Source organism: Labrus bergylta, chromosome 9, assembly GCF_963930695.1.
Source record: "Labrus bergylta chromosome 9, fLabBer1.1, whole genome shotgun sequence".
NCBI lineage: Eukaryota > Metazoa > Chordata > Actinopteri > Labriformes > Labridae > Labrus > Labrus bergylta.
The window spans coordinates 12339440-12354590 of NC_089203.1; the positions used below are offsets into that span (position 1 = coordinate 12339440).

Below are 15151 nucleotides of genomic sequence, written 5' to 3' on the forward strand. Positions count from 1 at the left end.
AATAACATAAAAGAAGAAAATGTCGAAAATGTTGCTCATGAATATGAAGGCACCCCATTCGGATATTACTCTACGTCATGCACTCACAGACGGATCACACACAATGTGCCTTTATCCTGTGATCCGTCACAGCTCCTGGAACAAAAAAGTTGAGTATAAGGTTGTGATGAGTGGGAAACTCGGACAGAATAATGAGTTAAACTAAAAATAGGCCAGTCAAATCACTCTTGACATTCGGTAATGATTGAAGGTACCAAAGATAGTCTTCATGTGTCTTCATCACTGAGTATCAGTTTCCTAATGGTAAAATATTACATTAGTTCAGTAAATGAAACACAAGAGCTTAGTACATAGCTCCAGAAGAGAAAAGGTTTCATGTTACTAAGTGTGTAAGGGTCATTGAATGCCACACCACACCTATGTAAACTGATAACATATTGTTGCAACAATATGTTATCAGTTTACGTCACAGTCATTGTTTCACTCATCCCATGATGAAGGATCATTACTAACTTTGGAAAGAAATAAAGGAAGTGGAATTTCCAGAAGGTGCTCTGAGGTGTATATAATCTCTGCTCCACAAGAGCTGGACAGTATCTGGAGGTCAGACACAACTGAACAGCAGACAGGGGAGAGTGAACAGCAGACAGGTATGTGGACCAAACGATACCCTCTGTAAAGAATCTAGTATGATCTGTTTTGTTTGCAGATAAAGATTGAACATGGAAAAGCATTTTATGTCAAGATTTTAAGACATATACTATTTATCATATGAACAAAATATGTATTAACTGGACCAAAATACATTTCTGAACTTCTATTTGTAAAAAAACAAATGTCATTAATCATCTATTTTTTACAGAAGTCAATGCTTTTAATTTCCTTGTTTTTTTCCCCACAAGTTATGTGCATGAATTTTACCCAGCTTTTCTTGTCAAACGCTTAAAGTCAGTTTAAAACATGGCAAGTGGAGTGATAATATTTCAGTTACAGATTGGTGGAGGTTAAAGGAAAGTTTTCAGTCTTTAAATTGTCCAGTATGATGATAGAAATGTTCTTTTCCGACCTGTTTTAGTAAGCAGATGTTCTATATTTATAATAAAAAAAGACTCTTAATATTGACAAAAGCCTGTTTCACACTGGCAGAGAGGTGTAGGTTCAGCGTTATATTGGTCTAATATATTTGTCTAATAGGGCAAACAGAACAAGGTGGTGCTCAGTGCAAATGTGGTTAGATGTGTTTTTTCCCATCAGAGCATGGCGTGGCTGCATAAACAACTAAATTCAGCTGCTCTTGAAAATGTGATGAAAAACACAATCTCAGACAGAATATATTTAAACTTCACATTATCTCTCTGTTTCTCCAACACCACAAACAGTTTGCTGCCTTATAAATTTCCGGAGCAGAAAGCCCGAGGCATCAGCAGTGAACCAGTCTAACAGAGATGACAACATCCATAGCCAAACTGCAGGAGATCTATAACCAGCAGGGCTTCCTCTCAGCGCTGCCTGTTTTAGATGAAACTGAGCTGAGGGAGGCCAGGCGAGCCTTTTCTGAGCTGGAGGAAGAATTTGGTAAGTTATAGCTTTGAGATGAAGGAGGGTGAGAGGCAAAGGGTGAAAAAGCAGTCAAGTAAGACATGAAAAAGACAGAAAATGCAGGAATGGAGACAACTAATGAGAGCAATTTTGTTAATTATGAACGTGGTGAAGGATGCAGCACTTAATATAATTTCATATTACATGTTTGTATGTTTCCAGGTGAGGAGTACACACAGTACAGCCTCCATAATGTTCACCTTCAGTATCCATGGGTGAAGGACCTGACCAAACATCCTCAAATCCTGCCAGTGGTCAAAGCCATCATTGGCCCAGATGTGATCCTGCTGGACTCCCGCTTCATCTGTAAATACCCCACAGTCAAACCCAAACACCAGGAGAATGAAGAGGGGGAAACCAAGCCTGATGTTGAGGAGAATGAACTCCCATATGTGGCCTGGCATCAGGATATGAGGTAGATTTAAATCCTGAAATGTCTGCATGTAGGATTTTTTGTTGTTGTTGTTTTTAGTTTTCTCTGACTCAAACTGTCATGTTTGCAGGTATTGGGGTATTGCAGGTGGCCCTGTTCTCTCCGTGTGGCTCGCTTTAGATGACTCACTGAAGGAGAACGGCGCTCTCCAGGTCATCCCAGGTATCATCACAACTTGCCTTCATCTGCTGTCCTCTGCTAAATAAAAGCAGAATGTCTCAACTTACATGATTAGCTAATGAAAACATCCTGCTCCATAGATCAGACTAACGTGTCTCTGTGCCCTGCAGGTAGTCATTGCGCCGGCATGTTACCCCATCGCCAAGCCGTCCGCCCTGGAAACATGCTGTCAGTGAACCAGGAGATCCCCGAGGAGCTGGTGCAGGCTGATGAAGCTGTGATTTGCCCTCTGTTAGCCGGCCAGATGTCTGTGAGTGTATTTATGTTTTGTTAAAAGATAAAAGTTTATGAAAATGTTTGATATATGAAACATGATTTGGGACTTTGTTTCAAAAGGTTCATGATGGATTCCTGGTCCATGCAAGTGATGCAAACATGTCCCAGAGGAGGCGCTGTGGCTTTGTCATCCGTTATGTTCCCACCTGTGCATATCCCATACAGGTGAGACAAACATGAGTATAATTGTAATCCTGTTTTCTGTACCTTATCATTTCTCAATCTTACTTTGTATTGATTCTGATTTCCTCCTGTTGTCTCTAGGATCCTAATCGTCCAAGGAAATTTCATGCGACAGAGTTGGCATGTGGAGCTGATCAGTTCAAACATTTCTCCAACAAAACTGCATGAATTTTTCCTTGATTCTTCTGCACATCGACAAGTAATATGTTGTACTTTGACCAAAAGGCTGTTCCATGTACATGTATAATGTATAAACCAGAAGTGTAGATTGGACTATATTGTTTATCTTCTGTAAATATATGATCAATTAATAAAATAGTGTCTTCCATGTTCAGATTGCATGGTGTTTTTAATTTATTCAACAGTTATGGCCGCTGCCACACCTCCTCTCCTGTGTGTATGACATTAATCTCTCTGTGGGAACTTTTGTGTTGGTTTTACGAGGCACTTCATTTTTTTTAAATTCATATGCAGGGATTCATTCAGTTTTGTTAGAAACATTAGGTTATAGTTCGGTTTTGAATAGTTAAGTATAGGTTTTCTGTTTTTCTGTTTCACCTTAGAAATATTTGTAGATAAACACTCCAGTTAGGGTCCTCCTGTATTAATTATATGATTTAATTGAGTTAGATCAGAATCCACAGGCCCTTTCAGTTACATTCTGCCTCACTCTGTTTGTAATACACTCTCACTTCTTGCGATAATAAGTACCTTTTAGCTTTATCCATTTGGTTTTGTGGCTTCAATCAAAGTAAAATTACTAATTACTAAAAATGAATCATTAGATCGATTATATGAATGATTTCTTAGACTGACATAAATGCAGACAGCATTCAACATGTCTGTTTCTCCTCATCTGAGCACTGCTCCACTTCAACTTTGTTATTTTCAGTTCATGAGGCTTTTTTTAATGTAGTTTTGGTTGATAGACATTATACTTTACATTGTACTTCACTTTATGTGAATGTATATGTATTACCAGTGATGTATATATATTTAACAGTGAGCTGTTTATATTTCATGTTGACTCTGCACTTTATTTTAATGAAAGCTGCTAACTTTTTGGATGTACTTTTGTCTTTTTACTGTCTTGTTCTGCCTTGTCGCAAAACCAATCACCCTTCGGGGACAAATAAAGTTGAAGTTGAGTTGAGTTATTGAAACCTTTGGTTATATTGAGTGTTACTTGAGTGTTACAATCCGTTACAAGAGGATTTTACAAATAAGTACAAATGTTATAACAATCCTAGAAGCAGCGGGGTGTTTGTGATACAGTAAATACTTTTACATAACTTTCCAAAATGTTTTGGTTATTGGTATCTAACACAGCTCACTGGCAAACTAGCATAGAAGAAGAAGTGACACCAGCACTGTTTCAAAGTAGGAGAAGTAATATAAAACTTAAATCTTATGTCATGGGTTCAGTCGCAGACATGGTTTTGAAAAGTACATTTCTGTTTTCATTATTTATGTCTTTCATGGGATTAACAAAGACTCTCTGCGGAAAAGTAAGTATGTAAGAGATTTTCCTACATTTTTTGGGGTTGATTTTTGTTTTGTTTCTTTGTCAATGAAGAAAAAATACAAAATTTACCTTTTTAGTGTAAATTTATTGAGAATGTCAAAACAACACATCTATGGGCTAACATTAAACAACTTCTCTGTGATGAGTTCTGTAACTTGACATCATGCTTGTACAGGAAATAAATACAAACATGAGAACATGTAATTAGAGACTTTTAAGCCAGTTTCAGGGTTTCTTTAACCATGACTCCTATTCCATCAAAAACCTCATGAAAGGCAGCGTTGCACATGAATGCAGATGTTGTGACCAGCTTATTTTTGATATCAACGTGTGCCTTATCCACATCTGTGTTGACATGCTTACAGCCCATCTCCTTCACAGCGCCTGCTGTCTGAGCGTGCGGCCACCTTGAAACAGAAGGAGATCAAAAGTTAGAATCGGAGAAGAGTGATTTTATATCCACTGATATCTGATGATGAGAAACTATTTCACTCACTTTTCACACTCTTTGTCTTGCCCGACTGTGAGCTCACAGCCAGGCAGGATTTTGGCAGCGAGAATGGGAGAGATGCAGCACATGCCCAGCGGCTTCCCAGCTTTGTGGAAAGCCTTGATGAGCTTCTCCAGTTGGGGCTGGACAATGCAGTCTTTATTCTTCACAGCCCAGTCGCTCAGGTTTTTAGCTACGCCAAAGCCCCCTGAAAGAGAAAATGCAGGGTTCATGTACAACATCATGGAAAATATTTCACCCATACATAATTCGTTTTTGACACAGTGAGTCCAACCTGGGATGATGGCTGCGTCAAAAGCTGAAACATCCAACTTGGCCAGATCAGTCACGTCCCCCCTGGCAATGCGAGCACTTTCCTGCAGGATGTTTCTCTTCTCATCTGTAGGTTTCCCCTCACAGTGATTTACAACATGCATCTGATCTGCATTTGGAGCAAACATCTGCACCTGAAATAAATAATAGCAGAATATGAGAACTTTTCAATTTGGAGTTGTGGGAGTTTTTATTTCTTGGCTAAACAAATAGACAGAAACACAAGTCCCTCTAAATGTGTTTTCTTTTTCTCTTTACTTGGACTTACTTTAGCTGCAGCTCGACTCAGGTGAACGAGGACAGCAGAAGCTTCATGGATCTCTGTTCCGTCATAGACTCCGCAGCCTGAGAGAATAACTGCAACACGCTTCACCATGTTTCCTTTAAAAAAAAAACACACACACACACACAATAACATTTATTTTCTGAACCTGAGAAATGTCTAAATTATCTAGACTATACACAACTTAAAAAGAGTACAGCCTAAAGTGCTTCTCTCTGTTTTGAGGTATAAGGAGAGCTGCTACTAAGCAACTTGTTCACATAAAGATGTGACAGAGCCAGGTGACAGGGGACACCAGAGGTGCTGCTAATGCCAGGTAACGCTGTTGACTCCCAGAAAAGAACAAGCGGGACGGGAAGTCGTATTATCTCGTTCTGTCGCGAGTGAATCTGTTAAATTACCGCGGAAACTCCTCTGTCTCCGTACTCCATCTGTCCGGCTGTGCTCTCCGTGCTGCAGACTGAGAACACAGCCGGTGGGTGTTGACGGATGAGGACGCACGGACCCGTAACAGACCGGAGCGGACACGCAATGCACACAGTATCTGGTGGAAGTTTGCCGTTGTTGGGCACCGGTAACTAGGGCCGTAGGTTACTACTCGTCCTGATTGGTCAGCTGTCAGAAAGGCGCTTGACGTCACCCAGCGCTTTTCTGAAAAGTTGAAATAATTCAAATGAAAAAGGCGCAGCGCTTTTTAAAAAGGCGTCATACTTTTTCATTTTTCCATAGGCTTGTAGTATGTAAAAAAAAAGGCCCTTGCAGTTGAAAAAAGAAGTCAAGTGTGAACACGGCCTGAATCTGCATCTTTTAGATTTTTCATTTTTCATTTTAGAAACAAACATTATTAAAGTGTCGAAATGATGCCATTTAAATGTATCTTACCTTATGTATGTGGTTGGCTGTCAGTTTGTTGAGCTGTTCAGCAGAGGTGTGATGACCAACTCTGAAGCGGAAACTTTATACTTCTGCCGGCTCTCTGTCCCCTCCCACAACAACAGCAGGTGAAATGCTGAATCATTCCTCACAAATGAGTGCTCTAAATAATCAACGTGTTGTATTGAAGGAGTAAACTTCACACTTTGTATCCAAGTAAAGCTTTAGCTTACCTATGACATCATCCATTTAAGACTGGTCTCTTGCACTTTATAACGATGTGTGGACATTATTATTTTAGAAATGCCATAAATTACTGAAATTAAAAGGTGTTTTATGTTTGCTGTGCAGACTATGAATATAAATGTCATTATGACGATATTAGCATGGTATAACTGTTTGTGTTGATCTTTGGCCACATTTTTTTTTTTAATATTAATATAATTATGTACAGGTGTAACAATATGTGTTGTAACCTATATATTAATTCCCATTGTACCACTTTTAGAAAAAGTTCACAAGGAATTATTTTTGCAGAGACTATTTCCTGTAAAGACCTTTACAGTCTATGGTGAAGACTTCAGTGTTTTCCCAGTGAGGTGCGGCTTCTCCTCATGTTTCTCTTCCCTGCTGACGTCACACACAGCCGTATAAAAACCGGCTGCTCACGTACTAATGAACCCACTCGCGCCATGGCTTACCTCAAGTCACTCCATGTGTCCGTGGGAGTACTGAGCATTTCTGGCGGTAAGATCGTATTTCCATACGTCTGTTAAGATGTGTTTTTTTTGTCGTCTGCAGCAACTATAACCTACACTAAGCTCTCTGCAGCAATCGTCATATCATCATGAATTATTTAATTACTAAGACATGATAACAAAGTTGTGTAGCATCTTGATGTATTCAGTTTATTTGTAATAGGGATCCTGCACAATGATCCCTATTGCTTATTTTCATCTGCAGTCCCTTAACAAGTATTATATTTGCAATATACCTACAGTGTTTAACACAGCAGTTATATGTATATTTGTTTATATATTTTGGTACTTATTGCTTATTTTATTATTTCTAATTTATTTTATATTGTAAACTTATTTCTGTACTTCCTACTGATATTTTGTGTTTAAGAGCAACTGTAGCAAACGAATTTCCCCCTGGGATTAATACAATATTTCTGATTCTGATTTAGGATTTAATCTTCAAACCAATGATATGGAAGTTTTGAAAACATGACACACTGAAACAAGATGCCGCCATTAATATTAAAAATAAAATCACACATTATTTTGGTATCAAATAGCTCATTAGAAGCTTGTTGTGTATAGTTAAAGTTGTGAAGACTAGAAATAGAACGTACAACCTGAAAAAGTGTCATGCAAACATTATAAAAAGATCCATTCTTTATTCTCTTTGCTTAAATTTACTTTTTTATATGTTCATGTGTGTACATAAAATACTGAAACCTCTCATAAAGTCATTAGGCAGACAAAAACCTTATTTTGGAATTTGGCAGGCAAAATCACTTCAACTTTTCCATCAAAATGTGAAACCAAAACTTGTATTAATGTGTCAAAAAATATTGTTTCGTTAACAGTGGCCAGCTATAGATACAAATTTTTGTCTTTCCGACTTGTAGGCTCTCTCCTGCTTTTGGTGAACAGCTATGCCAGCTCAACAGAAAAAGACTTCATCCCCCAGACTGCACTGGGGATTCTGCTCCTAATAATTTCAGCACTCTTAGCTTATGCAGGTTGGTTTTAATGGATGTTTATCACAAGTATTGTTAGCTCTCCTGGCTCATTTGTATTTGTGTTAAAAAAAACAACAACATATCCACTCCTTTGTGTTTTTGTCACTCAGGGATCCGTCGCAGTTTGTCCCACGCCCAGCTGTTTTCCTCTCTGTGTCTGACTGTCTCTGCTCTGTGGTGTGGTTCAGGTCTGGTCTACATCCTGGTGGGCCAGGGTGTGCTGCCGTCCACAGAGCTGAGATCTTCTCTGGTCCCAGGCCTGGCAGCGTTTACTTTAGCCCTGCTCATCATAGGTGGTATAGCGGTCATTGCAAAAAAAGCTGTTCTTTTTCTTATAGCTGTTGGCATTAGCTTAGCATGTGCCCATCAAATTGCTGGTTTGTCAGCTGCAGGTTTTGGTCAGTCTGCCACAGCTGCAAACTACCTTCTGGTCTGTTTAGTGGGAGTTTACTTTGGCTTTGGACGTCTGTTGTCCACAATTACTCAAGGTAAAGTTGAGCCTCCAGGAACAAGCTTGAAAAGCAAACCTGATTTAAAAACGGAGCAGCACAAAGGGTGTGTAGATCTAGTACTGGTAGGTCTGGTGATGAACTTGCTGTCTGCCTCAGTGTTAGCCTGTCCTCTGTTAGGTGTGGTCCCCCAGCTCTCCGTGGGTCATGTCCCTTGGCTATGGACATCAGGAGTCTTTCAGCTTGCAGTGTGTGTCCTCCTCTACAGAGCCATGGACACACTAGCTGCCACTTTTTACGGCTTCACTGCTCTGCTGAAATTTGCAGAGGGCTACGGCGCTCTTCTATCATTCTACTCAATCCAGCCTTCCTCCCCTGTTCCCTTCCCTGTCGTCTTCTCTGTGCTGTTCTCCATCCTGGCTCTGTTCAGCTGTCAGAAAAGCATGCTGGAGGGGCTTTACCACTTGTTTTTTGCTGCTTATTGTATTGCCATTGCAGCTCAGCCTCAAGCTTTCTTCAAAGGAGGCACACAGGGTGTACAGGGAGCCATATTTGTAATCTCTGCTGTAATGCTTTTAATCAGCTCTTTTAATTTTGTCTCCGCTTCAAAGATTCCCACAGGGCAGGGCTATTTCAAAATGTTAGTAACCAGAATTTCAGGTGTTACTCTCAGAGCAGATAAAGAGCTGCATGCACCCCACCTGGGCTACTCCAAGTATGCAGATGCAGAGGTGTTAGGCCTTGCTTGCAGCGTTCTAGCTGCTTTTGCAATGACAGCCTCAGTCGGTGACAGAAATCCTCTGTCGGTGTTGATTCTTCCCTGGGTGGTCATGTCTGGAGGTGCTCTCGTGCTATTGTGTGGCTCAGTAGCTTTTGCACGAGGTAAAACCTTTGAGAGCACAGTTTTTGTCCTCTATGGTGTGATGTGGACAGTGTGGGGGCTGACACGATACGGAGGCCTGTATGGTGACACCAGGAGCTTTAATGTTGCTGTTGGGATCATTAGCTTTATGCTGTTTAACTGTTTAGTGACAGCTGCAGCGCTCTTTTTAAATGTAGCCTGGTTTGCTTACGCCCTTACCTTCCAGCTCATCCTCATTAGCTTCTTGCTGGATGCTGTCGGAGCACTGCCTCACGGTTATGACATAGGAGTCACTATCATCTTTGGCCTTGTTAGTTTTTACTGCTTCCTGGCGCACATCTTTAACAGCACCTTCCAGAGCCCACAGATCCCCCTAGGAAAGCCTTTGGTCAAGCTGAGCGGAATGGGTGGAGGAGCAGATGTCTGTCCGCATGTATCAGCCCGCAAGGCCTCGTCTGTCAATCAGATTGCAGGTGAAAATGTTGAAGGAATCATGGTTCATTTTAGGGATACACAGCTGTTGATTTATCTGATCCTAAAGTCGTGTTCTCGTCTTCTTTACCTGCAGAAATCATGAAAAATGGCGGCATATGTGGAATGCCGACAGACACCGTCTACGTGCTAGTGGCAGCTTGTAACAGACCCGATGCCGTCGTCAAAGCTTACAAGTGAGTTTCCATTATAATCAGTGTTCCCTTATCTGCGTCCATGCAATGATTGAAACGCATAACTCTGTCATTTTCATGATTAAATTCAGGGTGAAGAAGCAGGCGCAGGACCGACCCATGTCCCTGTGGATCTCCTCCATAAAGCAGCTGGAGCCGGTGCGTCACCTGCTGAGCCCTCTGCTGCTGAACTTCATGGAGGCTGCGTGGCCCTCCTCCATCAGCATGGTCATACCAAGAGGTTGGTGTCTTTTATTTGGGTGGTTATTTGTTTGTGTAACGTGGTGTTTGTGTGCCCTTGTTGCATGCTGGTGATTAAAAAGCATTTTTTTTCTTCTGTTTTTTATTTTCTTTCATTCAGGCCCGTGGATGGACACCTTTGGTTTAGGAGATGCTGCCAAACACATCGGTACTCCACAAAGCATTGCGATCAGAAACCCAGACTGCTCTGTGGCCACACACCTCATTAATCTGGTAATGCCGAGTACATCAAACATTATACATTTTAAAGTTAGTAGTAAGAAGGCTTTTTGGTAAAAACAAAAATGTCCTTCATGCAGGTGGGGCCCATCGCTGTGACCTCAGCCAACCCTACTGGCGAGGCCGACACAACTCACCACAACCAAGTTTACGCCAAGCTGGGGAACAAGGTGAGGACCATATTTTCTCTCAAACAGTACCTGTTGCTTTGTGTGTTTTCATGAACTACATGTGCATTTTGCTTAATAAGGTGGATGGAGTGCTGTGTGATGGGCCTTCCCCAGAGAACATTGCTTCTACCGTGGTTGACTGTACAAAAATTGAAACAGGGCACATTGGTTTCTTCAGAGTGGGTCTTATTCCTAAATCAAAGGTAACATTAATATTCCATCTTTTCCATTCACTCTTAATAAACAATTCTAGTCGTGTCGATGTTTACACCAGTATCTGCTGCTTCTTTTTGTGTGCTTTTTAAGGTTCTTCAAATCTTCGAGGAAGTTCAGAGGCAGCACATCCAGGGGCAGACAAATCCTGCTTTTGAATATGATCAGTATCTGCCTGACACACAAAGTGACAGAAGTTCAGAAGAGAACAATAGGGTGGAAACAGGAAGAGAATCTAGAGTCGAGACATCTACAGTTTCTCCTGAGGAGAGTCCCGATCTCCAAAATGAGTCATAATACAGTTCATGAAAACACTGCCAAACATGTTAATCATGCATGCACAAACAACAGCTTTTACTAACTTGTAAATTAGTGTTTGTAGAGGCTTCTGGTACGACCACATATGGAAAAAAAATCAACAAGCTTCTCAATGTTCATAAATATGGCAATACAATAAAGAGTAAGGTCTTTTACCTGCTCTTTGTGTCTGCAAGTGTCTTCAGATTACATTTGTTGTGAATTGGCGCTATACAAATAAAGATTGATTGATTGACTCAAACACACTAATTTAGTTCACCTGTAAAATGATTACGTGATATTATTTATTTTTGTATATGTAATAAAAAGTGAACATTGTTTTATATTTCTTCTATTTTTTGTGGAATTTGTATATACTTTTGATCACAAAAAAACATTAAATTATTTGTAAAAGCTGCTGCATTTCATTCAACAACACTGTTTGAATATATTTATGGTATTTTATTTAGTCTGTTTTCAGAAACATATTCATTGCATTAACAGATCACTGTCAGATATGAGAATATACGATAATACTTTATTAAACTTGTCTTACTTATTGGAACTCTTTGTTGAATCAGAAGTGTGTTCAGACTGTGCTGCATACAAAGCTAGTTAGTTTAGTAACATGTTGCAGGGGCAATTACATTTGAAGTCACTGATTCCCAGATCCCTATGGGGGCCCAGAGTTTTGTCAATGGGGGTACAAATAAGAAAATATGACCAGTAATAGCTTCCCCTATGCTTCACCTGAAGAGAGACCACAGTGCGTAGTATTCATCAGCTGCTCCTGACAGCATGAAGCCCAACAAGTTCAGATGCCTTGGAATAGTCAGATCAGTCATTTTTGAGAAACTGTGTTATGCTACATTTTTGTTGTTATATGTAAATATGTTAGTGTCAGTTTCAATTTTTTCATCTGTGAACAGGTCTTGTTGTTTTTTTTTCAGTATTTGTCACACTAAAATTGCTATTCTTTTATTTCAACAATGTTTCAAACACTCTTAAAGATGTAGCTTGTAAGCAAATTATGTGTTTCAAAGTGTGTTTTAGTGTTCATGGATGTATTTTCATGAGTCACTGTGTATTTTGTGAGGGTTAGGGGGCCTTTAATATAAATGAGTCAATGAAAGTGGTGCCCAGCAGAAAAAGTTGAGAAACCACTGCAAGTGGAACTGCTTTTAAATTGCTTTAAGTAATGTTCATTCCTCACAGAGTTATAAAAAAACAATCAGATTAGACAGTTATTAAAAAAAACCTGTGCCAGTGTGCATGGCTTTGAAAATACAAACCATAATGTTTAATTACATGAAACCAAATAAAGATATCCCTAAGTGTAATTCTTTTTTTTTCTGAAGTGATATTAACATGTTTTTATTCATGACGTCTGTGATGTCATGTTGTGAGCCTCTTTTGTGATTAACAATGTCAGTATCCCGTGTCCGGTTGTAACCAGACAATAATTTCATTTAAATCAGGAGAGACTTCATTAAAAGTGAATTCTTATTTATTATATATTTTACAAGTTTAGAAAGCACAAGAAATGTTCCATGTCATTGGCGATTAGACCCCAGATGATGTCTTCATGTATTTAAAAGGGGTAGTAAGCTGTGAACAGGATCGAGTAACCCCCCCCCCACAATGGAACCAAGACACTGTTTGTGGCCATGAAGTAAGAGAGCTGAACCTGGTCTCTGATGAGATGGACTGGAGATGACTGGAAGGAGGGTTGCTCTTACTGACTGGACAAACTGACAGCAGTCAAATATGTTTGAAGTTCATTAAACACAAGTAAGCTCATTCAACACATTTTCCTGTGACTTCTCTGTCATGGGAAAATTACATTTGGGCTTTGAGCTCAACATAACACTTACTGTTATCAGCATTCATCATGTTGATAAGTTGTAAAGTGAAGGATTGGAAAGAACATGTTTTACAGTTGGTTTCATAATGGCCCCAAAGCCTGCCTCAGTATAACTATGAATTTCAAGGTCTTGTGGACTTTGCTCAGGTGAGATTGAGAGTAAATCAGGGTGCCGTCTGTACTAATATACAACGAGGATTAGGGCCATGTAAAAAAAAAAAAAAAAAAAAAAAAATTTGAGATTAGACTCGTGAATTAGAAGAATTAAGATTCTGAATTAAAGATTAAAATAGTACATTTATGAGTTTAATCTTGAAATTTTAGATTTAAAAAAAAAAAATGTTTAGGTGGCCCTAATTCTCCATAGTACAAATATGCTCATTGTAGTAAAAAAAAGAAAAAATACAAAGTTTATCACAGTGACTGACTCAAATGAATGATGGAGCGTGGGTTAGGGTAACTCACACACATAGAGAACAGGTGCATCTCTGCAAATCTATATTAGATGAGAACGTGATGCCAGAATAAATACATTCAGTATCGGGTCATGTATAACTTTTTCAAATGCCTTTCATTGATAGCTTAAATGAAGTCATTGTTGTTTCCTGAGTCTAAGACAGTAAATGCTTTTGTTTAAGGATTTGTTATTTCTTCTGAAAATACTTCCTGCTCCATTGTGTGACTGTTCAACTTTTTCTTGCATTTTCAAACTGTTTCCTGATGTGTTTCACTCCAAGGGCATCTTGTTGTCTCTGTTTGGTTTTCTTTCTAATTTCTCAATATTTTATGACTCTATGACAGTATTTGCTTTTGATTTACTGTCTTTCTGAAAACACTTCCTGCCACTTCCACTTTATCTTTCTTCCTGTTACTATAAATAAATAAAACTGGACACCACTGGAGGGACAGAGGCCAACATTAGAAGCAGAATTAACAAGGCTAGAGTGGTGTTTCACATGCTCAGAAAGATCTGGAACTCAAAAAACATCTCCACAAACATTAAGATACGCATCACACAAGTGATGCTGTATGGATCCGAAACATGGAGAACAACAATGATTTCCTGAGCTTTTTCAACAAAAAAATTCTAGACATCAGAGACAAAATTGGTAACCTTCTGCTCTTACCTGGTACAGATACGTCTGATATGGAAGAGACAGTTCCAGGACCAGATATTAGTCTAGACTGATTTTCTCCAATCGACCATTCAGAGCTAAATTCAATTATTTCTGCGTCAAAACCGTCAATCTGTCTTTTAGACCCAATCCCAACCAAGCTGTTTAAGGAAGTCTTTCCCTTAGTTAGCAACTCTATATTAGATTTGATCATTATGTCTTTACTGATAGGCTATGTACCACAGTCATTTAAAGTAGCGGTAATCAAACCTCTACTCAAAAAACCTACTCTAGATTCAGGAACTCTAGCTAACTATAGGCCTATATCCAACCTTCCTTTTATCTCAAAGATCCTGGAGAAAGTGGTAGCTAATCAGCTGTGTGACTTTCTCCATGACAACAGTTTATTTGAGGAGTTTCAGTCAGGATTTAGAGTCCACCATAGCACTGAGACTGCACTAGTTAAAGTTACAAACGATCTACTTCTAGCTTCAGATAGAGGACTTCTCTCTGTGCTCGTCTTGTTAGATCTTAGTGATGCTTTTGACACTATTGACCATCAGATCCTATTATTCAGACTAGAACATTGACTTGGAATTACAGGGACTGTTTTAAGTTGGTTTGAATCCTACTTATCAGACCGATCTCAGTTTGTACATGTTAATGATAAGTCCTCTATGCACACCAAAGTTAGCCATGGAGTACCACAAGGTTCAATGCTTGGACCAATTCTCTTTACATTATATATGCTTCCTCTGGGAAATATTATGAGGAAATACTCCATACAGTTTCATTGTTATGCAGATGATACTCAGCTTTATGTATCAATGAAGCCCGATGGCACCAGTCAGTTATGTAAGCTAGAAGTGCCTTAAGGACGTTAGGACCTGGATGACCAGAAATGTTTTGCTACTTAACTCAGACAAGACTGAAGTTATTGTGCTAGGCCCTAAAAACCTCAAAGAGACTTTTTCTAGTGATGTGACTGTCCTTAATGACATCAGCCTGGCATCTAGCACCACTGTTAGGAATCTAGGAGTTTTATTTGATCAAGATATGTCCTTTAACTCTCACATCAGGCAAATTTCAAGAACAGCCTATTTTCACCTAC

The 15151-nt window shown here is 39.4% G+C and overlaps 3 protein-coding genes across 3 annotated transcripts; 2 read left to right on the plus strand and 1 right to left on the minus strand.

The window, feature by feature from the left end:
* Positions 1–500: 500 nt before the first annotated feature.
* On the plus strand, positions 501–3001 carry zgc:174917 (uncharacterized protein LOC565650 homolog). The gene is made up of 7 exons (XM_020647922.3): positions 501–650; positions 1380–1575; positions 1762–2014; positions 2103–2194; positions 2323–2462; positions 2549–2653; positions 2753–3001. Exons 2-7 carry the CDS (start codon positions 1446–1448, stop codon positions 2837–2839), a joined length of 807 nt encoding a protein of 268 aa, XP_020503578.1. The 5' UTR covers positions 501–650; positions 1380–1445; the 3' UTR covers positions 2840–3001.
* Positions 3002–4260: 1259 nt separating this feature from the next.
* Positions 4261–6314, minus strand: si:ch211-153b23.5 (uncharacterized protein LOC321177 homolog). The gene is made up of 5 exons (XM_020647916.2): positions 6185–6314; positions 5288–5400; positions 4982–5153; positions 4693–4894; positions 4261–4603 (listed from the first exon to the last, which is right to left on the minus strand). The coding sequence occupies exons 2-5, from the start codon at positions 5393–5395 to the stop codon at positions 4411–4413; spliced, it is 675 nt and encodes a 224-aa protein (XP_020503572.2). The 5' UTR covers positions 5396–5400; positions 6185–6314; the 3' UTR covers positions 4261–4410.
* A 553-nt stretch (positions 6315–6867) lies between these two features.
* si:ch211-153b23.4 (uncharacterized protein LOC335392 homolog) lies at positions 6868–11400 on the plus strand. Its single transcript, XM_020647913.3, has 9 exons — positions 6868–6922; positions 7812–7925; positions 8036–9709; positions 9805–9904; positions 9994–10142; positions 10263–10375; positions 10462–10551; positions 10632–10754; positions 10858–11400. The coding sequence occupies exons 1-9, from the start codon at positions 6868–6870 to the stop codon at positions 11059–11061; spliced, it is 2622 nt and encodes an 873-aa protein (XP_020503569.1). The 3' UTR covers positions 11062–11400.
* The last annotated feature ends 3751 nt before the right edge of the window (positions 11401–15151 follow it).